Source organism: Leuciscus leuciscus (assembly GCF_965113295.1).
Source record: "Leuciscus leuciscus genome assembly, chromosome: 2".
In the NCBI taxonomy this organism is placed as follows: domain Eukaryota; kingdom Metazoa; phylum Chordata; class Actinopteri; order Cypriniformes; family Leuciscidae; genus Leuciscus; species Leuciscus leuciscus.
In genome coordinates this window covers 46,160,527-46,188,043 of record NC_138726.1, presented here as the reverse complement: position 1 = coordinate 46,188,043, position 27,517 = coordinate 46,160,527, and the positions used below count along the sequence as shown (strand labels likewise).

Sequence of the window (27,517 nt, the reverse complement as noted above, 5' to 3'; positions counted from 1 at the left end):
GAAAATGTTGTCATAATTTACTCACCCTCATGTTGTTCCAAACCTGTATGAGATTCTTTCTTCTGTTGATTCAACTGTTAAACTGTTTGATTACCAACATTCTTCAAAATATCTTCTTTTGTGTTCAACAGAAGAAACAAACACATACAGGTTTGGAAATGTATTACTGATTTCTACTTTAATATATCTTAACATTTAAATTAATATCTTAAATTATTCCTGTGATATCAAAGCTGAATGTTCAGCATCATTACGCCAGTCATCAGTCACATGATCCTTCAGAAATCATTCTAATATGCTGATTCGCTGCTCAAGAAATATTTCCTATTATTTTCAAAGAATACAGAATTAATAGATGGATAGAGTTCAAAAGAACAGCATTTATTTGAAATTTTTTTTTTTTTTGTCAGAATGTAAAAGTCTCAACTGTCACTTTTGATCAATTGAATGCATCCTTGCTGAATAAAATAATTTGTTTCTAAAATAAATCTAAAATGTGTGAAATGGAATGGGTAGCCTACATTATATGCATTTCAACCAGACATTTTTAAACACAGTTGCAGTTCTTTCAAATAGTTTTGAAATTATTTAAAAAAAATACAAATTTATTATTAATTATACAATACAATGATACAATAATAAAAAAATAAAATAAATGAACCAAGACGTTGGGTGGCGCTATTGACCCCTAAACAGTTCACTTTTTTTGAGGAAGGAGACAGTTCTTGAACTAAAACCCCTCAGCGATGTATCCGTACAACGACAGACCCCCTTCCCCTTCAAACTTTATCCCATGCGAAAGGTCTGTGTGACTGGACTGAAGAAGAGTGAGGAAGCTGTGAGATGCTTTTGCCGGGCAAAGTGTGACGCACCAGTTGACGGTACTGGCAGACAGCTGGGAAAGATTACGTCGGCATTGCTTAACCGAGGCACTTTAAAATCCAGATCACAAGACTTGGCGCCTTAAAGTACAACGCTACGAATTCAAGAGGTATGTATCAGAAATGTTTTTGTTCGGATCTAGCCAACTGAATCATTTAGACTGATTGAATCATTCAAAAGAACAAATTAGCGTCGATTTAAAAGTAAAGTGACAGATAACGAAGACAATTGACAGCTGTGTTTAGATGAGGCACAACTTCGGAGGCAAAACTCTTATCAGATAACATTAACTTACTTGAACTGAGGACTTCACTAACTGGGTCACTTTATTGCTCTAGCTCTACAATAATTGACAAATTATCTGATGACTTTACAACACGCAATAAATCAGCATTGTTTTGCTTAGAGTTTAAAAGGAACTGACAACTCAAAAGCCCTCAGACGGTCGGTGTGATGCTGTATTTGGGGGAATTGTGTAACGTTACGTTTGTATCAGTTGGTTTTTAAAGCGTTTGCTGGGAAAGAGAAAGGAAGTGGTAGAGAACTTTGAACCCTGACTGAGTTTCACTATCATCATATTTCAGAGGAGTCCCGTCAGTGAAAGGTGGAAGACCGATGCATCACATTGCGGTAGGATTGGAAATGGAGAACCGGTTCTTATTCCGAACCGATTCCTTTAAAAAATACCAGAGCCGCATGTTTTTCTTTTCTGTTCCTTGAACAGTTAACTTATTTAATCAGTTCTCTAATTTAAAAAATTGCCTGACAGTGTTTTCTGCACTACTTATTTTATACTAACGCCGCTATTGGCTCTACTACAGTACAAAGCGATTCACTAATGAATGACTGTTATCAGCCGGTTCTTTTTAAAGTTTTAGTTCACTCAAAAATGAAAATTCTGTTATCATTGAACTTACACACCCTCAAGTTGTTCTAAACCTGTATGGATTTCTTTCTTCTGTTGAACACAAAAGAAGATATTTTGAACAAAATGGTAATCAAACAGTTGATGTGAAGTCAATGAGGCCCACCATATAGTTCCCAACATTCTTCAAAATATCTTCTTTTGTGTTCAGCACACTTGGAACAACTTGAGGGCGAGTAAATCATGACACAATTTTCATTTTTGGGTGAACTATCCCTTTAAGAGAATCAGAAACGTGCAACCTTGGCCAAAAGTTTCGGCAGCGACATACATTTGTTGCATACAAAGTTTGCTGCTTCAGTTGTGGTGTTGATTCACATTGTTTCTAGTTTATTGTGCAGAGTGATCAGGTGCATTTTAAATAATTGCAAAAAAAAAAGTACTAGTCAGGTAAAATCACACTATCATTCTGAATTGAATTATAAGAGCAGACAGATTGTTATAAAAGGAGGGAAGAAGTGCTTCCAATCCTTGTGTTCTAGTGTTAGCAGTGATTACCTCCAAAGATGTGCAGCCATCATCGAGTTGCATCAAAATAGCCTCACATGCATCTCAAAGTACAATTTACCGGATCATCAAATCTTCTAGGAGAGAGGTTCAACTGCACTGAAGAATGCTTCAGGATGTTTTAGAGTGTCCAGCATGCGCCAGGACCATCTCCTCTTGAGGAGTTGGTGATTGAATCGTGTCACCACCATTGCAGAGCTCACTCAATATTGGCAGATGGCGGGTGTGAGTGAATCTGCATGCACAGCGAAGCCAAGACTTTTGGACAATGGCCTGGTGTGTCAAGAAGGGCAACAAAGAAGCAAATAACAAATAAACATAAATGAAATTCTACAGCAAGTACAAGGATTGGGTAGCAGAAGACTGGTGCAAAGTTATTTTCCTTGATGAAGCCCTCTTCAGATTGTTTAGAACATCTGGAAATTCGATTGCCTGGAGAAGAAAAGGTCCCGAGACCGATGTTCCGTGTGTGTGTGTGTGTGTATATATATAACTCATATAATCCGGTTCTTTTTAGTGCAGTGCGACCAGCTGAACAATTTCTGAACACCTTGTATTAGTCAATACCTTTTAGTATATCAACGTTAAGCATTCATTAACAACATTATCAATGACATTCAGCGGTTGAACTGTTTCTGGTTTATTCCTGATTTGTCATATCTGCTCTGCAGACAGTGTCATAATTTCGCAACAGGCTTCTGAGGATGATCAATTCAGTAAGAATGACTTTTTTTGTGCCCTCACTCTTCTATGACCTTATGTTCTCTCTGCTCTGACAGGGGGAGGATGGACAACGAAGGGTTTTGCAATGATGATTATCACAATTTAAGCAGTGATGATGAGCTGGTGGACATTTCAGATGTTACAATGGACTTCAACGAGGATGTCCCGCCTCTGGACCGAGATTACAGCACAGGTAGGGTCGCGTACTCAGGCACGACATACGTTGTGGGCATATGCATAGGGATTGGGGTTGGGGATTGATTCCCTTGGTCTACATACAGTATGTGCATTTTAAGCAATCTTGAGGGCAAAGATTGGATAACATTAGCTTAAAAACCACGTCCGCCTTTTTCATTTTCGTTTGTGTCAGTGAAAAGAAAAAAAAAGTAAACAAATCGTCATGAATATTTTAATGAATATATTTTTTCTGTTCTAATAAAAAATTTCATTGGTAAATAATAACAGGATGATAATAGAATTTTAATTATTAGCTGAAGTATTCTTTTAAAGTTTGAGGACAGACCAGCAGTGGACATATCAGTATACTGAAGGAAACAGACATTTAAGGGGGTCTTGTGAAAAATGAAAGGAATAAAGAAGGAGACATATAAAGATTTTTTTTTTAAAGGTGCTCTAAACGATGTCACGTGTTTTTTAGGCTGAAACATTTTGTGTCACATACAGCAAACATCTCCTCACTATCCGCTAGCTGCCTGTCCCCTGATCACACTGTAAAAAAACGCGGTCTCTGTAGACAGCCCAGAAAACGGCAAGAAAAACAAACAGGCCCAACCTGCACCACGAAACATAACAAACAGTGTTCCAGCCAATAACCGACAAGAATGATTTTGGGCTGGCGGTTGGGGGGTTAGTGCGCGTGCACATGAAGGGCGGTGCGGGGAGTGGAGGAGAGAGAAGCATGAAGAGGGAAGTTAGCTAGAGGAGAGATGTCCTAGACAACGACAACGACTAACGTTAGAATAGCGTACCGCACGATATACGTCACCTTTTCTCATTAATATTCATTAAGCTAGCGACGGTTGCTAGGGGGGTCAAACTCGCGCGTGTCACTCATGCTAGACGCATGTAAACAGTTTACGGACGAGATGTCTACTGAGCTAAACTTGCTAACTCTGTCCGAGAAGGATGTCCCCGGTGCCAAATTCACTGGTATAGAAGTAGAAGAACATACAAATATTCAATTGAAGAGATGGCTTGAGTGTAGATGGCTGAAAAAGTTGGGAAAAAGAGCCGACCTGATCCAGAGGTAGATTGTTATCGACAGAATTTCTCCCCCAAAAAACATCGCCTTACGCCACTGACAGTGACATTTTGCAGTTTCAACAAGCTATCTTTTACCACCCTATGTCCTGTCTGTCTGTCCGCACAAGTTGACCCATCGTTCACATTTATCCCTCTGGGTTTTTGGCTTCGGGAAACGAATAAAGAATACATCCTTCATATGTGGACGGTCATAGTTTCTGCAAGTTCCATAGCAGCAGTGTTTACTCGGCATGTTCTTATTTGAGGGATAACCGGCAGAAAACAAGCAGTACTAGCATGAATCATAAGCGAGCGCGCTTCTATGTTGACCCCCTTCCGGTTTACGTTGCTGACGTCACGCGGCCTTGCGGTCTAAAAATAGCACTCGTGCGGCACGCTATTACAGTATATTCTCTTGAATTTTTATATGGCCGACACACGACCAAAGAGATGACGTTCCGATGAACAAATAACAAAGAACAGGGGAAAAAGGAGAAGGACTGCGCGAAGTCCCGAATTTACATCGGAAAAGTTTCCGTTTTTGTTTCAGGAAGCACGGAAGGGAGGGGACGGGATGAGGAAGAAGTGACCCAACAAGAAGTCACCCAACATCGCTTAGAGCACCTTTAAAGAACTAGAATTTATTGTGAAGTGGTCACTGTCCTGACCACATCTTGTAAATACATTTGTCAAAGCCACACGTTTGACCATATTCTAGTTTAGGTCTGAGGTTGAAAAGTGAATGTACCGAAAGGCTATCAGTAAAGTGTAACCAAGTTGATTAAATTCATTCACAATTTGTACATATTCATTGTTAATCTTGTTTATAATCTACTGAAAATGCACCATTGGATATTAACATTTCTATCATAACATAGTTATATTACATTTGCTACTTGAATCCTACTTCTCACTTTTTGACTGTTAAAAACTGAAGTGTTGTGCTAGAATTGAGACTCGGCCTCAGTAAAACGTAACGGTAGGCTAATATAAATACCTCAATGGTCAGTTTGGCCATGATCATGTACTTGTTTTGTAAAACATGTAGGTTTAATCTTTTAGTCACGTCATTGTGGTGGGACCAGATCACTCTGTTCTCTGTCTGCACAGATACAGATGATGCTGTGCGTGATGTCACAAACAGACTCTTTTTCAGACCAGGAACTTCCTCTTTTAATGTGTGTGCATTTCACAATCTATTCTCTCTTCCCCATTTCACTGTACCTTCCTGTCTTATACTATTATTTTGTTTTTGATGCAAAGACTAAACTTCAGGGTAGGGTTGCACCAGCTGTTCGTAAGTTCTTTCTTAAATTGGAACGTAAAGTCCACAAGTAACTACTAGCTAGTTTTGTAACTAACTCTGCACTTTATTCCATTGCACCATTTGCTCATAAGGCAGAACGTAGCTAGTAGGTCGTAAACTCTACGTAAAGTAACACGTAGTCGTGTAATATGACGTTTACCCTTGATGATCCAATAGCAGCCTTCAAATACGTGAGCAGAAGTTGTTTAAATGTTGCGAATTTCAGTTTATCCGTCATTCTAACTTCTTTTGCCTCACTTAAATAACAGTAAAAATACGTTTCCATTAAATAAGACACTTAATCATGAATAACTTAAGTGTTTTGATATGTAAATAACATTCAGAAACTGTATTTGAAACAAAATGAATAAGGATAAACAAGTGATGATACAAACAAACATAAGAAATAACATGTATTGATTATGACATTTTATTTGACATGCACAACACAGAGCGATGGGACAGATGGGTTCGTGTTGATGAGCCGCTAACAAAGTAATCTACTCGCATAATATTCTCTTTTAAAATGTAAGCAAGTCTAAATGTCAGCATTATCATATATGTCTAAAGAATTGAAGTCTGTCAGGTAAAAGAAGAGCTTATTGATGCAGTGCAGTTATTTTAGTAACCGTTACTCCTGATCGGAGGCTTCCGTAAATATTTAGTTAATACGTAGAGTTACGCTTCAACTAATTTTAATGGTGCAACGCAAAAATATTTAGTAGTGCGCAAGTTGTATCTTGGTGCCCATTTACGTCAAAACTAGGCTAAGTTGCAACTTAAGCACAGCTGGTGCAAACGGCTCCTGGGTCGAAAGCAGGGGTTTTCGATCTTATAGATGTCACTGACCCCAAATATGATCATCCTTTTGTGTGTGACCCCCATCCTAAAATTTAAAAGGGATATACCTTTTAAAAACACCCAATTGAAACACTGAAAAATGTATATTGTAAATTAGTTTCTATTTAGTCACATTATTGTATTTTTCTACTCTATAGTTATGAACTGTTAAATGTATTATTTAATTTTAATCTATTTTTTAAATGTATTTATATTATTAAATTGAATTATTTTGTTTAAAGTTTAAAATTTGAAAATGAAGAAATTTAAATATATTAAAATAAATAAATATTATTAGTATTCTAATCTTACAGCTGTAATGTAAAATAAAATTATTGTTTTTTAATAAAAAAAATTAAAAATGTGAAAATGAAGAAATTAAAACAGCCATTAATATTAGGATTCTCATTTTACAGCTGTAATGATACTGTATATTTATACTGTATTATACTGTAATCAATACGTGTTTGTGGTACGTAAAGTAATGCGTATGTAATGTAATGTACGTTTGTTAGTGTAAATATTAGTGTAATTTTCTTTGATATGAATGTTTTGTGTGGTTGTTCAGACTAATTTAAGTTTAGTGTGAAGGCTTCAATGATTTTTTTTAATCATTAAGACAACAAGGCAAAACACTAATGAAGGAGACTTGTGTGAGTCTAAGCCAACATTATGCACTGTGTGTGTTTCAGCTTAGTTTTCAGTGGTGCACTGGGAGATAAAGAGAAGATCAAATGAAGGAGAATTGCAGAGATCAATGATATTGAAGATAAAAGTATTTTAGAGAGTTTCGCTCATGGACACAGAATCAAACCAGGTCAGCTCAATTCTGTCTGAGGTTTACTGCTACTACTGACTCACTGTGACAGGAAGGAAATGTAGTTACTGCCATCGTATGCATTTTACCACTCGTTGAAGACTGATGCTGTCATATTCATATTCAGTGGGATTGTTAAAGACATCAGCACCATTCGCATAATTTCATTGCTTGAACGATTTGGATCGAGGGTGTCAACAGAGAATTAAGCGAAAGAGGAAACCAAAAGGAAGTAGATTGAGAGTTTATTTTAGTTTGAGCTGCTGTTGTTCATGGTAAAGGGTTCATGGTATTCTCTTTATTTTTGTTCTTTCAGTCTTTACTCTTTCTATACATTTGTTTTGTTCTTTTGGATCATCAGTAAATGACAGCATGTGAGATCACAGTTACACACACCGATTCATTTTACAGAGCTGCTGGTTCCTCTTAAACCCCCACCTCTTTTCCACCAAGACTCAAATTACAGAGTCAACACTTCTCCTTTAACTTTATTTTTTGCTGTAGTGCTTTGGTTAGATTAGATATTAAAAAAAACGTATTTTGAGTGCTAAAACTTCCTGTTTAGAAAAATCGCATTCAAACTTTTGTTCACACCGAGTTCCACTGTTGATCTTTTTCTTTTTTCTTCTTTTTGAGGAGAAACAAAAACATCTGTAGTCAGTAGTCATTTAATAAGAGCTTAGTCTGCACTGTCATTATTTGTGCTGATGTTTACAATCGTTCAAAAGTTTGGGGTTGCTAAGATTGAAAAAAAAAACCCCGTCTATTTCAATATAATTTAAAATGTAATTTATTATTTTAAAGGCAAAGCTGAATTTTCAGCATCATTACTCTTCAGTGCCACATGATCCTTTAGAAATCATTATAATATGCTGATTTGATGCTCAAGAAACATTTCTTATTATTATTATCAATTTTAAAAACTATTTTTGTGTAAACAGATAGGCTATATTTCAGTATTCTTTGATTGAAAAGAAAGGTTTAAAAAAAAAAAAAAAAAAATGTAACAATATAAAAATCATCAAAGTAATGACTTAATTTTTTGGTTTGTTCCTCTTGCAAAACAACACTATGACAAATTATAACTTTGTATTTTTTTTGGAGCCAAAGTCTCCATTCCCTTGCATTGTATGGAAAAGAGCAGCTTAGACATTCTTTGAAATATTTTCTCTGGTGTTTCTCTGGAGCAACACATCATACAGGTTTGCAATGAGCTATTCCTTTTATTTATTTTTTATTTTGCTCAGATAAAGATTCTGACTGCACAAACCGGTCCTATTATTAAGCATGAAATGCAGCCTTATAGCCAGCAGCATTACTGTCCTATGTGTCAGATGTCGAAAATATGAAAAATGCTCTTGTGCTGTCAGAGGCCTTGTTTCAAGTTGAACCTGAATCTTTAAATTTGTAGCACACATTGGTTTAAAACCAGTCTGAAGGCCTGGTGTCTCTCACTATACATCTGTTAAACCAGCTTAACTAGTTTGATCTGAAACATTTGTTTAGTTCATTGTCATTTGACTTATTTGCATACTGACGTTAGTTAGGTGGTAGCCAAAATGACCTGGGCTCTGTTTCTCAAAAGCATAGTGAGCTAAGTTGATCATAGAGACCATTGGTGCTAATGATTCTACAATCTGGTTTTAAGAAACGCAGCCTTGTCCAGTTATCTGCTGTATATCTCCTGTCTAATCTGTACAAAAGTGATTTCACAATATTGACTCTAAATGTAGCGTTCCATAACATGTCTCCTAGTTCTTGGAATAAGATAATTTACTAAAGAAGCATTAAAAGAATTTTGTGCTCTGGAGGTTAGTCATTGTTTCTAAGTAAACACGCTAAAAGTAAAATAAAAGTGCTTTATGTACTGTGTAAACATATGTAACAGTGACTTGTATCCTGTCCTAACTGGCTTGTATTTTGACTTGACTTCATCCACTGTTATTTTGTGGTCAGCATTTGAGGTCAACATCAGCCCTTTTCTTTTTGTTTAGTCTGTCTGGGTCATTCAAAGTGTGTTAGGCTTTGCCCTGCCAGCGATATCACACACGCTAACAGCGCTGATTGACAATGTAATGGTGAACTGGTTATCTGTAATTCCTCTCAGGCCACAATGGGAATTGTCCATCATTAATTGGCATTTTATTTGCATTCTGCTTTCACAATAGAAAAACAGCATATGCGTGCAATCCTGCATGCAAAATACAGAGTGCCTGCTGGTTTCCCATGAGTATTTTTGTTGTGTTTTGTTCCCGTAGGCCACTGTAAAGCAGATTGGAGACTAAACAACAGTCCTAAGCTGTTAGATATACTGGATGACACCATTCCTGGCATTGGCACCTATGAGGACTTCAACACCATCGACTGGGTTAGGGAGAAGTCTAAAGACCGAGATCGGCATAGAGAGGTGAGCGGGGTTTCCACCTGCTTTTGAAACTCCACCCACAGTTCCTGCTCTAACACCTTGTGTTTCTTTCAGATCACCAATAAGAGTAAGCAGTCTACACTAGCCTTGCTCGTCAGCATCAGTGATGCCTTTTCTGGCTGGCTTCTAATGCTCCTCATTGGACTCATGTCAGGTCAGCCCACGTCTTGCCCACTTCCTGTTTATTTCCACGTTCTAATTCAGGGGTTTTCAAACTGTGGGTCGCGACCCATTTGTGGGTCACAGATTGGGAAGAGGAGTGTCGCGCAGTCACTATTGGCTGCAGCAAAATTTACGTTTCATGATTGACACACACATACAAACAGTTTGCACGATGTACCAACGTTAAATAGAAATCGCTATATTGCTTAGTGCGATTTTAATTAGATAAATATGTCAGCATTGTGTTTCATGAAGCACACGCGTGTTTATCTGCGCATTATTAAGAAGAAGAAACTCGTATACTCCAATCACTGGTCTGCATTCTGCATGAGATCGCCTTACACCGGAGAATTCAAATGTCACAAAAGGCTGATTTAGGTCTGGGTTGCGTTTCCCAAAAGCATCGTGAGCTAAGTTGATTGCAGAGACTATTGGTGGCAATGGTTCTACGATCTACTTAGGCATACGATGCTTTTGGGAAACGCATTAACCTCTGTTGTTTGTTCAACACAGCGCTGTTGTCTTTCAGAGATATGGTCGTCGTAAGAGTGCGTTGTTTGCGTTCCCTCGTATGCATTTTGCTACCTACCATGCATAAGGAAAATATATATGTAAAAAGTATTTCACATGTACACATGAGCACGAAAGCGTTTTCTGCGCTGAACAACATGATGAGTTTAACAAAACTTGCAGCATAAATATTAGTATTGAAATTCTAGGTCCTGGGCTTACAGTCAAATACAATTATTAGTCTATTATTATTTTTTATATTCTGATTTTTTTTGCGTGTGTCATTTCAAACCTTTGGTTAAGATTAAGCTTACTTAATCTTTTTCATTTCTTTAAATTTGTTCTGCCATGTCTGGGTAAATCAGTTGAGACAGCAGACAAAAACTACTCTGTATTCTTCAGATTATTTCAACAGCCATTAGGCTGCTATTTTAATTCTCAAAAATGTTGATAATGTACCATAAGTTTGTATTGCAATTAAACTTATATGTCATTCATACTATGACAAGGAAAAAAGAGAACTAACGCCTCCCACCCCGCCCCACATTCATGCTTTAAAATTATTTGAGATAGATTATTCTTGTCTAGGTGGGTCCTGGAATGGAAAAGTTTGGGAACCCTTGCTCTAATTGATCACTCCAGATCAAGACAATATCAATCCGCTTCAGCTATGTGTATATTAGTCTGCATCAGGTCAGTAACTATTTGGCATGTCTGTCTTTATGTAGGGTGACCAGACCCGTTTTTCAGCTCTATTTTTAGTGTCCCGACTTATGAAAAAATCATGGTTGCCCCGCATTCCTTCTTTCCTAAATTTTTTTTGCTAGGTGATCATAAAAGGGAGTATAGCAGTCTTATGTCACTCGAAAATAGCCTACACAAAGGTAGCCAATCTCATCATAGTATATTTTGGAGAACAAAATTACCATCCAATCACAATTAGTTATCGATTAACTTGCAGTTAGTTAAGGCGGGATATTAGAGAGCACCGGAGAGAATGTCAAACGTGAAGACATCAATGAATGTGTACATTTAACTGGGATCTTCAAAAAGAGTTTATCAAGTTATTATGTGCAGTAAGTTGTGAAAAAAAGGACTCAATGTGGTGTCGTGCTGAATGACACACACCAGAAGCGCTCTCTCAGACAGCGTGCGATCCCGGATTCAGTTCTCTTTGCGCCTGTATGGTCAAATGCAGACACAGTTGTCAAAATGCCCATCACGTGGAGTACGTCACGTAAATACAGCTCTGTGAAAACCGGATAAGTGTCAGTATATTAGATCCAAGCATTCAGTCTTAAAGTGACAGCAGCCTAAAATACCTGTCTGTGTAATTTTAATTTTAATCAAACAACAAAACATGTTAAATAAATGTATACATAAATAAATTTGTAACTATCGTATTTGTCCTATTGTTTGTAATTTGCTGCTTTGTGCTTTTTTTATGTAACAAAAATAAACTAGGCCTAACTATATTTTATATACTGTCTCATATATACTGTCTTATATAGTCTCATGAAATAAAATTTCTAATATCATGAAATATCTGGTCACCCTATATTTAAATGGAGTAGTGTATCAAATTGATAAAAGAATAAAACATGTTCACGTGAATAGCCTTTTTTTAGTTCTGTTGCTTGTTTCATGTTTGAGAATAGACATGACTTTCTTTTCTTCACTGGGATTTATCCACAACTTGTAATATTTGAAAACAATATTAATAAATACAATAAATGCTACATTAAAGGGATAGTTCACAAATGAAAATTAGCCCATGATTTAAAGCTTGGAAGAGCCAGGACATTTTTTACTAAAACTCCGATTGTATTTGTCTGTAAGAAGACTCAGATACACCTAGGATGACTTGAGGGTGATTAAATCATGGACTGATTTTCATTTTTGGGTGAACTATTCCTTCTTAGATGCAATTCTTAGATAGCATTCTATGTGTCTGTACTTAAAGTCTGTCAATCAACATTAGAGCGCCACCCTCAGGCTGAATAAAGCAACCACTGCCAAAAGTGTTCGACCTGTGTTCAGCAATTACAATATAAAGCTTACAAATTGTTTATCATAAACTAGCACTAAGATCCAGAATCGGTCCTACCTAAATTTACGGTCAGGAGCCGCTACAGATAATGTTTTTTTTTGTTTGTTTTTTTGGCCTTTGTTGCTGTCTTGATTGTTTAATATCTTTCTATTTGTTTCCTGAGCTTGAATGCACAAAGTACAATGAAGATTTTTACCTGCATACTTTCAAAGTAGACCTGCATACTTTCAGTACTGTACTGTGTTGAATTATAAAGGTATAGAAGCCCATTTCTGGCATATTAGAAAATATACATAATAAAAATGTGTCATTATGAGATAAGTCAAAATAATAAGATAAAGTCATCATTATGACACAATTTTGTTGACTTGGTATCTAATAATTTTGACCTTTTATGACTTGCATAATTATAATTTTTTTCTCTTATGGGTCGGAAGTGGGCTTTTATAGTATAGAAACCCATTTCACCATCATAAGAAAACTATCTTTTGTCGAAAATCATAACTATAACAAAAAAGTAAAATTATGAGATAAAATAAACATTATGACACATTTCTAGTTTATGACTTGGTATGTCACAATTATGACTTCAGTAATTATTGTTTACCAAAGCTTGATTTTAAAATTCCATAGCCCTAAGGATTATACTTATCAAAAGTTGATAAGAGGTGTGCTATTACCTTTTGTTTCGCTTTCATACCTATGATTTTATTAACAAAAAGGCAACAAAACAAATTGACATATCCCATAAAACTGCATTGAAGAAAGTACCAGAGTCCTATCTAAGGACCAGAATGTCATAGGGACTTGGGGATGGGGTTGTTTGCCTTGGGCCTGTAAGCAAACACCTAGCTAAAAATGCTTAAAACACCCTTTGCAACCCTAAAGCAATACTGTGGCAACCTCCCACAATACCCTAGCTTCATGATAGCTAGTTTTCATGGGCAAAAACCACTTGTATTCTCTTTAGAAAATGTAAATAGTAGCGATAATTCTTTATTGTGTGAAAATGCATTCGCATGATGTGTGACTTGAATGTCTTTTGTGTCCCATCTCTTCCCTCACCAGGGGCCTTGGCTGGAGGTATAGACATTGCCGCCCATTGGATGACAGACCTTAAAGAGGGTGTGTGCCTAAACGGGTTCTGGTTTAATCATGAGGACTGTTGCTGGACATCCAATGAAACCACTTTCAAGGAAAGAGACAGGTGTCCTCAGTGGAAAAGCTGGGCAGAGCTCATGGTTGGAGTCAATGAGGTGGGTTCCATATTCAACCCGCACGGAAGTGTTGCGTGACAGAGATCCATGTTATCAGTGCACCATATTACATATGTAATCCAATGCTCGAAATTGCAACCATTTTGGTTGCATATGCTCCCGAAATTTAACCTCAAAATATATTTAGAGCATTTGTGCGAGTGCAAATAATTGTTGTGGTGCGACCTGTTTTCATTTCTCTACAAAACGTTCACTAATTACTGCACAGAGTATGTGCCAGCTGATAGAGTGACCGGTCCACCGTTCTATCCAACGTTACACAACCAATTCTTAACTTAAATGCAGATTTTAGATTGGTTAATATTAGCCATCAATCACCCCTTTCACTGCGCTCTGTTGTCACGTGACAGGTAGCTAACTAGTGCACAAAATGAGGTGAAGAGATAAGATGAAAAGAACACAGAGCTTTCTTTTGTAAGCCACATAAAGTTAAAGATAAGCGTGAGAGCTTGATTAAACACCAGGAGAGTGCCAAGCACAAGAAATGCCGGGACAAGTGTGTGGCTAAGAATTCCGGATCGGGTTCAATTGTTGAAGCTTTTAATCGCCAGGATACTGCCGGCCGTTCCACTCAGTTGGCAGAGCTGAACAGGAAATTTAACACCGTCTACACCATCTCTAAAGAAGAGCTCACCTTCACTAAATTTACACCCATGTTGCAGCTCATGGTGCTGCTTTTAAATAAAAGAAATCTGTTAATAATATCAGGGTTTCTGCAGGTCTTAAAAAGTCTAAATTCGCCCTTACACAAAATGAGGCCTTACAAGGTCTTAAATCAGAGCAGAAAGTTTTAAATTCATTGGCACTGTATTAAATGTTGCATGCCTTGTGAAAAATTAATATCTTCCTCAGTATTTTTGACCTGTTTTTCAAATACAAATATCTATTTTTGCTGGTCCTCCTAACTTTTTGAATTTGGGAGAACCCGTGCTGACAAGTAAAAAAAAGTTAATTTCAAGCCCTTGTAATCATTTCATCATCATTTTGTGGTTTACTGCTTTAAATCAAATGTATCATTCGGGTTTTCACTGACACGAAAAATCACAAATGTTATTGTTTTAGTAGAATATCACATTTTTATTTACATCTAGTTGACAGAAGAAAAACAGATGTGTACTTTTTTTTTGTCTGATTATAATAAGTCTTCTCAGTTTAGCAGAATCCAAGCTTCACAGGCCTGTTTAGCTCAAAGATTTCCAAATGTATGACAGTGTTCTGCAAAGCCTAAATGAAATGAGTTCCTGGTGCCGCACTTCTGTGGATTAGAGGTCTTCTCTTGCTTAACTAGTCGTCTATGGGGCTGGGGTTGGTGAGAGTTTGAATACTTTTAGTGTTTTTGTAAAGTCTCTTGTTCTGACCAAGGCTAAATGTATTAATATTGTGAAATGTTCTATTTAATATATTTTAAAATGTATTTTTTCCTGTGATGGCAAAGTTGAATTTTCAGCATCATTAGTCCAGTCTTCAGTGTCACATGATCCTTCAGAAATCATTCCAATATGCTGATTTGCTGCTCAAGTTAATTTTTTTTTTCTTATCAATGATGTTGAAAACAGTTGTGCGGCTTAATATTTTTTAAGGATTTGTTTTTGCAGCATTTATTTTAAATAGATTTTTATTTTTATTTTATAAATATCTTTACTGTCACTTTAATACATCCTTGCTGAATAAAAGTATTAGTATCTTTAAAAAATAAAATTCTTATTGACCCCAGATTTCTGAACGGTAATGTATATCACCCCCTTGTGGTATGAAGACAAAGCTACAATGTAGAAATTTGAATAAATTACAGTAAAATATTTTCATCTCAGATGCATTTGTTAAATTTTTAATAAATTTTTTAATTTATTTATTCACAAATACTGAATTGCAGTAGGTTTTTTTTTTTTTTTAAGGAATTTCCAATTTTTCAGTATACAGTCTATTTAACCTTTAAACCAACATTTTATGTAAATCTAGAATAAAGATATACATATTATTAGGGAGGGAGTTTCAAGCCTCAATTAGGAGGTCATATTCTCCTAAATCCCTCATTATTCATTTGATGATTATCAACTTCAGGATGTGAGTAAATAGCATGTAAGAACAAGTGTGACCTCTAACTGTCCTGTAGGGGGTGACAGTGTATAAGCCCCCTTTATAACAGCTGTGTCCTGTGTGTGTCCTGCAGGGTGCCAGTGCGTATGTGGTGAGTTATTTCATGTATGTGTGCTGGGCTCTTCTCTTCGCCTTCCTGGCAGTGACTCTGGTGAGAGCCTTCGCCCCTTACGCTTGCGGTTCAGGAATACCAGAGGTGAGAAGCTCCTCAGATGCTCACATATGATGAGCCATGTATCTTTTGACAAATTCAAGCTCTTTCCACCTATTATACAATTTTCCTTCAGCCGTACAATCACAATTTCGTAAAGATTTTGTTACTTTTGTAATTCTAGTGGTGCAGCAATGTACACACTTCAGCTTTACTTTAAATTAGACAAAAAAAAACACAGAGCGTGAACAGAGACAAACAATTTTTCTACAGTTTTCTGCACTATTTTCAGATGTTCAGAATGTTTTCAGATGTTCAACCACAATTGCTTCTGCACTCTAACCTTGGCAGAGAGAACAATGCAGGGCTTTCTGACATAAGTCACACTGTCTGTCTGACAAAACCCCATGTTAGATGATTGCAGTTGTAACACTGATTTAAATTCATGTGGAGGAGTTGTCAGAGGAGATTTAAGGACCGTTTTATTGGCTGTTTTTAAAACGACCCATTAAGACATGTTCATATGCCAAGAAAAACTGCTTAAGTGAATTATACTTGCTCCTCAACTCTTGGTCTGGAAAATGGCCAGTTTTGGGGAATAATTTTGAATCCTTTATAACCTATCCCTAATTCTTGCAGATTAAAACCATCCTGAGTGGCTTCATAATCCGTGGGTACCTGGGAAAGTGGACTTTGATCATAAAGACCATCACGCTGGTGCTGGCCGTCTCTTCCGGCCTCAGTCTGGGGAAGGAGGGTCCGCTGGTTCACGTAGCCTGCTGCTGCGCAAACATCCTATGCCATTTCTTCACCAAATACCGTCGAAATGAGGCCAAGAGACGAGAGGTGAGAGGAACTGGGGAGGGAGATGAGGAGAGGAGGAATGGAGTGATGAAGTGATAAGGGAGAGGGGAGTGTGGGATAGACTGACAGAAAAGTATTTTGTGTCTTGGACCAAAACTTGTAATGTAATACATTGATATAAACCTCTTGGCTTGGTTTCTTTTAACTGATGTGCTGGAAGTTGCCAGTGCCAAATAGGTAATAGAAATCGTGAACAGACGAGGCTTTTTCTAGGCTGTCCTCCTGAATCACGTGATCAGGATTATATAATTGAATTGTATAATTCATTGTTCATATATTTAGGAGGTTGAATATGCTCTTTATTGTGCATTTTAGTTAGGGAATAGAAATGAAATGGATTGTAAATGAAGTAAATATTCATTGTGTGTGTGTGTGTGTGTGTGTGTATCAGGTGTTGTCTGCAGCATCTGCAGTGGGAGTGTCCGTAGCGTTCGGTGCTCCTATTGGAGGGGTGCTTTTCAGTCTTGAGGAGGTGAGCGCTTTATATTTCTGCAGTCCTGCTATAAACAAAGAGATTCATTTATTTTTATAGTACTGTTTCTGATGCGTTTTTTCCCTTTTGGAAGGGTTATTATATAGTCAGCCAAATAAACTCAAAATAAACCCCAGACAGGCTGATCAGTGATTATTTTGAGGGGGTCATTTTATGATAATGATAATGAGTGTTTAAAGGGGATTTCTCTGTGATTTAGTTTCCGTATATATATCATTGCGGTATCATTTTATTTGCCAACATTTTTTTTCAGAAATTAATAAAACTATAAAATAAAACCGTTTCACTGTTATTTATGTGGTTAAAATCCATTTTTGTGAGAAGAAAACGTTTAAATTTCAGGTAATTTAAAACATAGACATATCTTAAATGTAGTGATGCTCCGATCAGCATTTTTGGGGCCGATCACCGATTACCGATCACCAAAATCATGATCTGCCGATTGCCGATCACTGCCGATCACAGAATGGAAATATGCTAGAGTCAAGAAAATCTTGAAGAACCACCAATATTTATTTAATTGTAGAAAACAAGATAACATAAGGCTACTGTAGGCCACCTTTTCCAAGTAAGGCACAGTATAATTTTTCAAAACAAAGAGGGGTCAGGCAGACTACAATGGATGTAGTTGAGGAACTAACTACATCAGATCCAAAAAAGAAAATAATGACAATGACATTTGAGGTTATTAAAACAGTAAGTCCCGCCCCTCGACTGCCAAAAATAAAAGTGTTCGAGCGAGCAAAATCAGCAGGCGAGAGGAGATCAAGCGCGAGAGTGTGGGGAATGATCATGCGCGCGCGCGAGGGCAGAGATGTCATGCGCCCGCGCAGGGTTTGAATGAGCTCGCGAGTTCCCGTTTCCCTCGCGCGTAGATCTGTTATCCTCTCGCGAATGTCATTTACCGCGCGCGCCAGCATCAGTTGTGCGCTCGTTTATAATTGCCATTGAATTGCCGTCATAGGAGAACTCATTTTGCCACTGTTAAGCAAGCTCTGCTCTGCTGTTGTGTTGCCGCGCATGCGGAAAAGTTGCGCGAGTTATTTACGTCACGTGATCGTCTTTTTTGATCGGCGCTTTTGGGGGTTGCCGATCAAGCAATTTTTTGCCAATATCGGCCGATCATGATCGGCGGCCGATCAATCGGAGCATCACTACTTAAATGTATTCTTGTCATTTGACTCTCCGGATGTATTACATTTTTAATGCATTCTTGAAAGAAAGAGAAAAAAACAAAGTCACGCTATTGACACAAATATCTGATAAACATCCTAAAAAGAGCAGATTCACATGTACACAAGATTTTTAAATGTTTTTGAAAGAAGTCTCTTATGTTCACTTAGGCTGCATTTATTTGTTCAAAATGCAGCAAAAACAGCAATGTTGTGAAATATTATTACAATTTAAAATAAATGTTTTCTGTCAATACATTTTGAAATATAATTCCTCAAATGGCAGAGCTGAATTTTTAGCAGCCATTGTTCCAGTCTTCAGCATCACATGATCTTTCAGAAATTATTCTAATATGATGATTTGACGCTCAAGAAACATTTTTATAGACCATTTGGGTGTTTAAAAACAGCGATGATGTTGATGATGATGTTGTTTTTTGTCACAAATCTGTGTTTATTTCTCAGTTCTGAGAATAAAAATACTTTTTCCCCCTCCGAATTGGGATTTAAACTTGCAAGAAAAAAGTCAGAATTGTGAGATAAAAATGTTATAGGTTTAAATGTTATTGGTTTGAAAATAATTTTATGCTGTAACTGGCTAATGTCCCCAATCAACTACATATGTGAATATTATGTAGACCTATTATTTACATCAAATTAATGCTTTAATAGTAGTTTCATCAGTCGAGTCTGTCCGTTTAAAGGTGAACTAAGTAACTTTTTTACCTTAACTGAACAGCTTCGGAGTCATTGGAATGGTTATATTACTTATTTCGGGTTGAATGGTGGTCGTTTCGCACCCCCCTGGTGCCCGTGAGCGGAAAATCCGCACTTGCAACTTTGAGCCGGCGAGCCGCCGGCCGCCGCGTCAGGAAGTATCGCGTGATATCAGGTCTCGGGATGTAAACAATTGCTTTACGGCCAAAAGAAATCTGCTAAAATGCTGTCATTATTGCGCTCCCTCACGCTGTTCGAACCCGAATGAAGAAGACGTTTTAAAGGATGTCCCATCTGTTTTGATGTCGTTGATCTATAGCCTCTGGTGTCTGAGAATCGCCAACGAGTTTTTACAACAGTGTTGTCAAATATCTATTCCGAAGCTGTGGGGGAGCTCTAGAGAGAAACCTGCGAGCAAAAAGCGAGAATACAGCAAAGAAATCCCGAAACTACTGAGCCCTGCTTTAATGGCTTGCAACCATAAATGTCTGCGTCCGGCTTCAAAGGGCGTCTTCGACGACAGTATAAAAAAAGAAAGTAAAGAAAGCCATCTTTAATTGCATTCCGATTCTGACATCCAGAGGCACAAGACAAAGTTTTTCTCTTATTCCTTGGATTTTGTACGTTTTCCTCCACTTGTTACCACTGTTTTCTGCCACCACAATGTGCGCTCAGCTACAAATGACATAACTGTGGTGTCTGCTCCCAACTGGTCTATTATTATCTCTGTTTTTTTGGTTAACAACTGTTTATTGAGTTTTCTTTTTTAAAGTCAAGAAACACAAAAATACAAATCAAAAAGCAACTATCCAAATCAAGAACCCATCCCTGGTAGACTTCAAGAAAATAAAATACAAACATAGAATGTATTATTATCTATGTTGAAAACATCTGCTGAATGTTGTTATAACACCTGACAGTGACAAATGTCTCTCACATTGTCTTTTTCAGGTCAGCTATTACTTCCCTCTGAAGACTCTGTGGCGTTCGTTCTTCGCTGCTCTGGTTGCTGCGTTCACCCTTCGCTCCATTAACCCCTTCGGCAACAGCCGTCTGGTCCTTTTCTATGTGGAGTTCCACACTCCCTGGCATTTTCTAGAACTCATACCTTTCATATTTCTGGGCATCTTTGGTGGCCTTTGGGGGGCTTTCTTCATTCGTGCTAACATCGCCTGGTGCCGTCTCCGAAAGAACACCTGCCTTGGGCACTACCCTGTCCTTGAGGTTCTGTTGGTCACCCTGATCACAGCTTTGCTAGCGTTCCCGAATGAGTACAGTCGGATGAGTGGCAGCCAACTGATCTCCGAGCTGTTCAATGACTGTAGTCTGCTGGACTCGTCGAGAATCTGCGACTACAGTGGAAGCAGAACAGGAAGTGCTAATGTTACTGTCACTAACGGTCTGGCGAATCGCCCGGCGGGGCCAAAGCTCTATACGGCTATGTTGCTGCTTGCTCTTGCACTGGTCTTTAAGATGTTCATCACTGTGGCTACATTTGGCATGAAGGTAACAGACCTAGATGTGTTTTGACTGCTAAACAAACTCTTAGTCTCAGTTCAGTTCTGAGAGTAAACTAAGACGGGGTTTTTTGGTTAACCCTCGTGCCTCAGTTTAAAAAGTTACTCTGAGGTCCTTAGAGGAAGAAAATCTTAGTGTCCAAAAACTTGAAGCTTTGGATCAAAGACTTGTGTATATGTGTGTGTGTGTATATATATATATATATATATATATATATATATATATATATATATATATATATATATAAAATATACACACACGTACACACACACACACACACATATATATATATATATATATATATATATATATATATAATATACACACACGTACACACACATATATATATATATATATATATATATATATATATATATATATATATAGGTGTATATATATGTGTGTGTGTGTGTATATATGTTTTTTACAGTGCTATGCATAAGTTTAGACACCCATGCTAAAGTTGACTAAAAAGAGGAATAAAAAATCATCTTCCCTTGGCCTTTGGAATTAAAATAGCCCCACATCATCACATAGCCTTCACCATACCTAGAGATTGGCATGGTTTTATTTCAGTTAGCCTAATAGCTGGTTTGATTTGCATTGAGAGATGATCTTATGGAAAGTACTCCATGCCAATCTCTAGGTATGGTGACGGCTATGTGATGATGTGGGGCTATTTTAATTCCAAAGGCCAAGGGAACTTTATCAGGATGCATAGTATCCTGGATCCATGAAGTAACTGGCCTTTAAAAATTTAAATCTGCCTGCCTCTATGGGAATTTAACATAGGGGTGTCCAGACTTATGCACCCTGTATTTTAAGGAAGAACATTTATTTATTTACGATACATTATTCATTCACAAAGAAAATTGGTGTCCTTAAAGGTTGGATTTTGTCCACATTTTTTTAATTAAGGCATTAAGTTCAATTTCCAAAAGATGATTTTTTTATTCCTCTTTTTAGTCAACTTTAGCATGGGTGTCTAAACTTATGCATAGCACTGTATTTAATAAACATGTTGAATTCAAAAACTGCTAGAATATCAAAGTTGTAAAAGAAGAAAAAAAGAGCTTTCATTAAGATGATGTTGTTTGGGTGCAGTACCAAACTTTTTCCATTAGATCCCAAATACACACACACAATTTTTTAGTACATCCATCGCACACTCTGACAATCATACCATCACACCCACACAATTATAGCTGCATAATTTATCCAATTGGCTCTAAAATACGCTGAACCAGATAACAGGAATACAGACAAAGACTGTATAATTTTTGTTAAATGTTCCTGGGATTAAAAATTGCAGTTTCAAACAGGACATTTTTGTCCTTAAGGTCCTAAGTCTAACTATTTTGTGTACCTACCTAGTGTAAAATAGATTTATTAAAGTAAATGAGAAATAGTAAAATTCCAATATGAATGCACACTTGTGCCAAAATGTATGCAGTTGGCATTAACACGGGCAAAATTTATATATATATATAAAGGCTATAATAAATAAAATGTCCTCCATGAGTTAATTGCAGTTTTATTCCTCAAAATAAAAATCGGGCCAAAAAGGGCCAAATTGTCTATACAATATAATAATAGCCAAACATTTCAGAATCACACTTCAAATCAGAAATGTACATACAATTTTAGTTTTTCTTGTCACATGACTACAAGTTAGTTTGGCAGGCATTTTTTTTCACAGAATAATAGTTATTATTATGTCAGAAATGTCAGCATTTTAATGAGAATTTTTTAAATATTTTTTCATTTCAAATGTCATCCAAATAAATTTTGACTCAACAATTTCACATTATTTAGTTTTCCTTGGTTACATTGCCTATATAAATTAATCACCTGAGGCGATTTGTTACCTAGGGTATCGATTCTGAAGTACTGGTGTCATAACAAAGCCAAAACTTTGGTATCGATTCAACCCTAGTCACAATAAAACCTTCAAACCTTCTTAAGAAGTTGTCAAATCACTGCTTGCCTAACATGTACGTTCTGCCATCTTTATCTATTTCTTTTGTCTTGCTCTTTGTTCCTCTCTAGGTGCCATCCGGTCTGTTCATCCCCAGTATGGCGGTGGGGGCTATAGCAGGCAGGCTTCTTGGTGTGGGCATGGAGCAGCTGGCCGTCTACCACCATGACTGGAATGTTTTCAGAGCCTGGTGCTCTCCTGGGGCGGACTGCATCACGCCGGGCCTGTACGCCATGGTGGGCGCAGCAGCCTGTCTGGGTGAGGGGTGATTTAGCTCCATCTCTGTGAAAAATGTACTGAAGATTCATTTTCCAGATGATTTATTTTTCACTTTGCAGTAACAACCTAATTGCCTTGTGCAGTCTTCCATGCAGAAGCATTTCATGTTGGCTTTCAGGAGCATGGCTTGACCTTGCTTAGTCATTGACTTTTAATGAACTATTTCCTTTATACACCCTAATTATTGGTGCTTGCCAAGGCAATCTTCAATATTACTGTTGTTCATATTTGTGGTTAGTGGTTTATATCTGTATTAAAAAGGATTTTTTTTCCCCTTCTCATTTCCCACTCTAGGTGGTGTGACCCGTATGACAGTCTCTCTGGTGGTCATTATGTTTGAGCTGACTGGAGGTTTAGAGTACATTGTGCCTCTCATGGCTGCTGCCATGACCAGCAAATGGGTTGCAGACGCTCTGGGTCGTGAGGGCATCTACGAGGCCCACATCCGTCTCAACGGTTACCCCTTCCTGGAAGCCAAAGAGGAATTCCGCCACAAGACTCTTGCCACGGATGTGATGCGACCACGGCGGAGCGGCCCACCGCTGTCTGTGCTGACGCAGAGCGGAATGACTGTAGAGGAGGTGGAGAGACTCATCATAGACACCACCTACAGTGGCTTTCCTGTGGTGATCTCACATCAGTCTCAGAGATTGGTGGGCTTTGTGTTGAGGAGGGATCTGGTCATATCTTTAGGTGAGTATTTGTTTTTATCGGTGCTCCACATATTTACGCTATTTATTTATATAGACATGTATATACTGTACATAGTCCCGTTCAAAAGTTTGCGATCAGTAATATTTTTATTCAACAAGGATGCATGAAATTGGTCAAAAGTGACAGTAAAGATTTTTTACATTGTTACAAAAACTGTTTTCAACATTGATCATTATAAGAAATGTTTCTTGAGCACCAAATCAGCATATTAGAATGATTTCTGAAGGATCATGTGACACTGAAGACTGGACTAATGATGCTGAAAATGCAGCTTTGACATCACAGGAACATTGTTTTAAAGGGATAGTTCACCCAAAAATGAAAATTCTGACATTAATTACTCACCCTCATGTCGTTCCAAATCCGTAAGACTTTCGCTCATCTTCGTAACACAAATGAAGATCTTTTTTGATGAAATGTGAGATCTTTCTGTCCCTCCATTGACTGCTACACAACTACCACGCTTCAAACAGTTCATTAAGAGATTGTAAAACTAATCCATGTGAATTGAGTGGTTTAGTCCACATTTTCTGAATAGACACGATCGCTTTATATGATGAACAGATTGAATTGAGGCTTTTATTCATATATAAAAATTCATCAACTCTCATATCAGTTGTGGTAAACGGAAGCTCAAACATGTTCGCTTGACGTTCGAGAACCAATGAGGTTCATTCTCGTGTTACGCAGCACGTTTGAGCTTCTGAAAGAACCAATGAGGTTCATTCTCGTGTTACCCAGCATGTTTGAGCTTCTGAAAGAACCAATGAGGTTCATTCTCGTGTTACCCAGCATGTTTGAGCTTCTGAAAGAACCAATGAGGTTCATTCTCGTGTTACCCAGCACGTTTGAGCTTCTGAAAGAACCAATGAGGTTCATTCTCGTGTTACGCAGCACGTTTGAGCTTCTGAAAGAACCAATGAGGTTCATTCTCGTGTTACCCAGCACGTTTGAGCTTCTGAAAGAACCAATGAGGTTCATTCTCGTGTCACGCTGCATGTTTGAGCTTCTGCAAGAACCAATGAGGTTCATCTCTTTTTGAAGCGTCAAAGTGGTAGTTGCGTAACTGTCAATGGAGGGACAGAAAGCTCTCAGATTTCATCAAAAAGATCTTCATTTATTTTCTGAAGATGAACAATAGACTTACGGGTTTGGAACGACATGAGGGTGAGTAATTAATTACAGAATTTAGATTTTTGGGTGAACTATTCCTTTTAAATAAATTTAAATTGAAAACAGTAATTTTAAATTGTAAAGATATTTAACAGTATTGCTGTTTTTACTGTACCTTTTAATCAAATAAATGCAGCCTTGCTGAGCATAAAGAGAAACTTCTTTTCAAAAATATAACAAAATTGACCCCAAACATTTGAACGGTAGATTAAACAAATATATGACATCAGTTTGACTGTAGGAGTCTTGCAAACCAGCCGACTGACGCAACCAACCACAGTCTGAAAGCAGTTTTTGTATTTTTTTCAGAAATTTTGGGAGATCAAGTTGTGCCTGAGGATTTCTAATTTTCTTGCTACTAAGTGTCCCAAACCAAACTCTTGAATCTCTGTCAAAGAGTTGATAGCACAAAGATATTGTCAGCCTGGCGCCTTGTAAGCGCAACTTTGTTTCTTGTCTGACTGATTAAAAACCTTTGTACCCTTATTCCAAGACATTTTAGAGCAGCAAGCCAATTAGATTGGAAGCAGTGATTTCAGCCAGTTCTTGTGTGCAGTATGATGGTCCGTGGGCTCCAACAGACATTTTGCTATTGTGCAGTTGTTGTAACTGATAGATTAGTGTTGCGTTTATAGCTAATTTTCTTGTTTATTGTCTTTTTCCTGCATAACTTTCACTCAATCATCTCAGAAAATGCACGTCGGCATCAGGAAGGTGTGGTCAGCGTGTCTGCCGTCCTGTTCGGTGAATGTGATCTGCCCGTGTCACCCAACACTCCTCCTGCTGTCAAGCTGCACAGCATCTTGGATCTTAGCCCCTTCACGGTCACTGTGCACACACCCATGGAAATCGTGGTGGACATCTTCCGCAAACTCGGCCTGCGGCAGTGCCTCGTCACTCAGAACGGGTGAGTCTGTGGGAATGGGTGACATGTACAGCTGTGTGATCCGTTAAAAGAAGTTGATGAGATATGCGTGTAGTAGATATTTGTTTTCTCCCATGAGAAGGAGAAAGAATTTAATTTCAATTTCAATTTCCAAATTGAAATAAACAGCATTTTAGTGTTGATTTCTCATTTACAGCTATATAAATGCAAGTCACATTGAAATATGTTAATCTCACCCTTAAAGTCGCACATTAGCTCTGTTCCAAAATCTAGTGAGCTTGAGCTACCTAACATTTATAGGCAACATCTCTGGGAGCAACTCTATGCAACATTCTAAGATACATTTAACATTTGGCCAAACGCTGAGCATCACAGTCAGATAAGGCAACCCTAGAATGCCTTAAGAAGAGGTAAGCTGTAAAATCCTTTCAAAATGCTGGACAAGAGTTGAGAGAAATGTTGATAATGTTAACACTTAAATTGTATTACATACTGAAAAGTATATAGGTCAGTGGTTCTCAACCAGGGGGCCGTGTCCCACTAGAGGGCCTCAGCACATTTCCAGGGTGCCTCAAGATTAGTTCAAATTATTTGAAATAAGACAAAGCAAGCTTTAATAAGCTTTTTTATTTTTTTCCTCTCAACAACTCATTTTTATTTAAGAGGGCCCCCATGGTTTTGGAAAACCTGGATATATGAAAGAATTGTGATTTATAGACCTGGAAAAGTCATGTACATTTTTTAAAATCTTATAATCATGGAAATTTGTATAATGAATGAATGTACATTTTCATAGTTATATCAAGCGTTGGGGTCGAAATTTCCGAGAAATTGCTGCGAGTAAAAAACTATCACAAATGACTAGAAAAGTCATTTGAATTAAGTGGTAATAAAAAATGGAAACTCTGAAAACATTGTTATTGAAACATCTGATATTATGGAATTATCAGCCTATTATTTTTATTATTACTTCTATTGTTATTATTTTAATATACTACCACTCCTGGTTTCTGTAAAAACATTTTTGAGCAGCTTTGTCATAATAGGAAATTGATTAGATTAGCTTAAATAGGTAATCTTGGCAACATGCTAATATCATACAAATATGGGAGAGTTGACTCACTATTGATTCCAATAGAGTGAGGTGTTGAGCATTTCACATCAGTCATTTATTAGGTTCTGCCTCAGTTTGAATGCTGCCTTGCTGTGTTTTGCAGTGTCAAAAGTTAGCTCACTAGGTTTGGGAACAGATCTGTTGTCTCCACGTTGCAGTTTAGACTGTTTATTAAAATATACTTTGTTTAAATATACGCCAACCCAAGCAAGAGGGCTTCCCCTGCTGAGACTTTGTTCCTCCCAAGATTTCTTTTGCATTCACTACTACATAAACATCTTGGGGAGTTTTTCCTCACCACTTTCGCTCACTAACTGCTTTGAAACAATATGCATTGTGAATAGCGCTATACAATTAAATTGAACCAAGAAATACACTGTAAATATCCAGTTTAGCACTGATTGAATAAAATGATCTCAGCACTTCTGAGATGGGACATTTTCATCCAGATGTTTTTGTCTTATAAAAGGCCATATTGAGTGTCTGTTCTTTTGTTTCCACAAAGGTCCTTTCTTATAAGAGCCATGTTTGTTCAAAACAGCTGAAGCTGATTCTAGTTGCAGTTGTTTTGCCTTTTAAAGTGTGTGTGTGTGTGCGGATGTTAATCAGCTCCCGATGTTGAGTAGATCAACGTGGCTGTTGGTCTTTCTCAGTCGCTATGATCCACCCTTCAA

General features: G+C 37.5%; 1 protein-coding gene and 1 long non-coding RNA gene across 3 annotated transcripts in view; both read left to right on the top strand.

The window, feature by feature from the left end:
* Window positions 1–696: 696 nt before the first annotated feature.
* Window positions 697–27,517, top strand: part of clcn5b (chloride channel, voltage-sensitive 5b) — a 30,134-nt gene continuing 3,313 nt past the window's right edge. The window contains exons 1-13 of one of the 2 annotated variants that reach the window (XM_082154335.1): window positions 697–991; window positions 1,467–1,512; window positions 3,094–3,230; window positions 9,522–9,670; window positions 9,743–9,842; window positions 13,479–13,666; window positions 15,858–15,980; window positions 16,575–16,781; window positions 17,191–17,271; window positions 20,133–20,687; window positions 22,749–22,935; window positions 23,251–23,649; window positions 25,534–25,750. In XM_082154335.1, coding sequence (XP_082010461.1) covers window positions 3,101–3,230; window positions 9,522–9,670; window positions 9,743–9,842; window positions 13,479–13,666; window positions 15,858–15,980; window positions 16,575–16,781; window positions 17,191–17,271; window positions 20,133–20,687; window positions 22,749–22,935; window positions 23,251–23,649; window positions 25,534–25,750 — 2,336 coding nt within the window. In that variant the 5' untranslated portion in view covers window positions 697–991; window positions 1,467–1,512; window positions 3,094–3,100. The remainder of the gene's footprint in view (window positions 992–1,466; window positions 1,513–3,093; window positions 3,231–9,521; window positions 9,671–9,742; window positions 9,843–13,478; window positions 13,667–15,857; window positions 15,981–16,574; window positions 16,782–17,190; window positions 17,272–20,132; window positions 20,688–22,748; window positions 22,936–23,250; window positions 23,650–25,533; window positions 25,751–27,517) is intronic. The other variant, XM_082154334.1, reaches the window with a different exon arrangement.
* Window positions 13,673–15,484, top strand: LOC309487533. The gene is made up of 2 exons (XR_014201872.1): window positions 13,673–14,416; window positions 14,455–15,484. It is a non-coding gene; the product is annotated as an uncharacterized lncRNA (long non-coding RNA).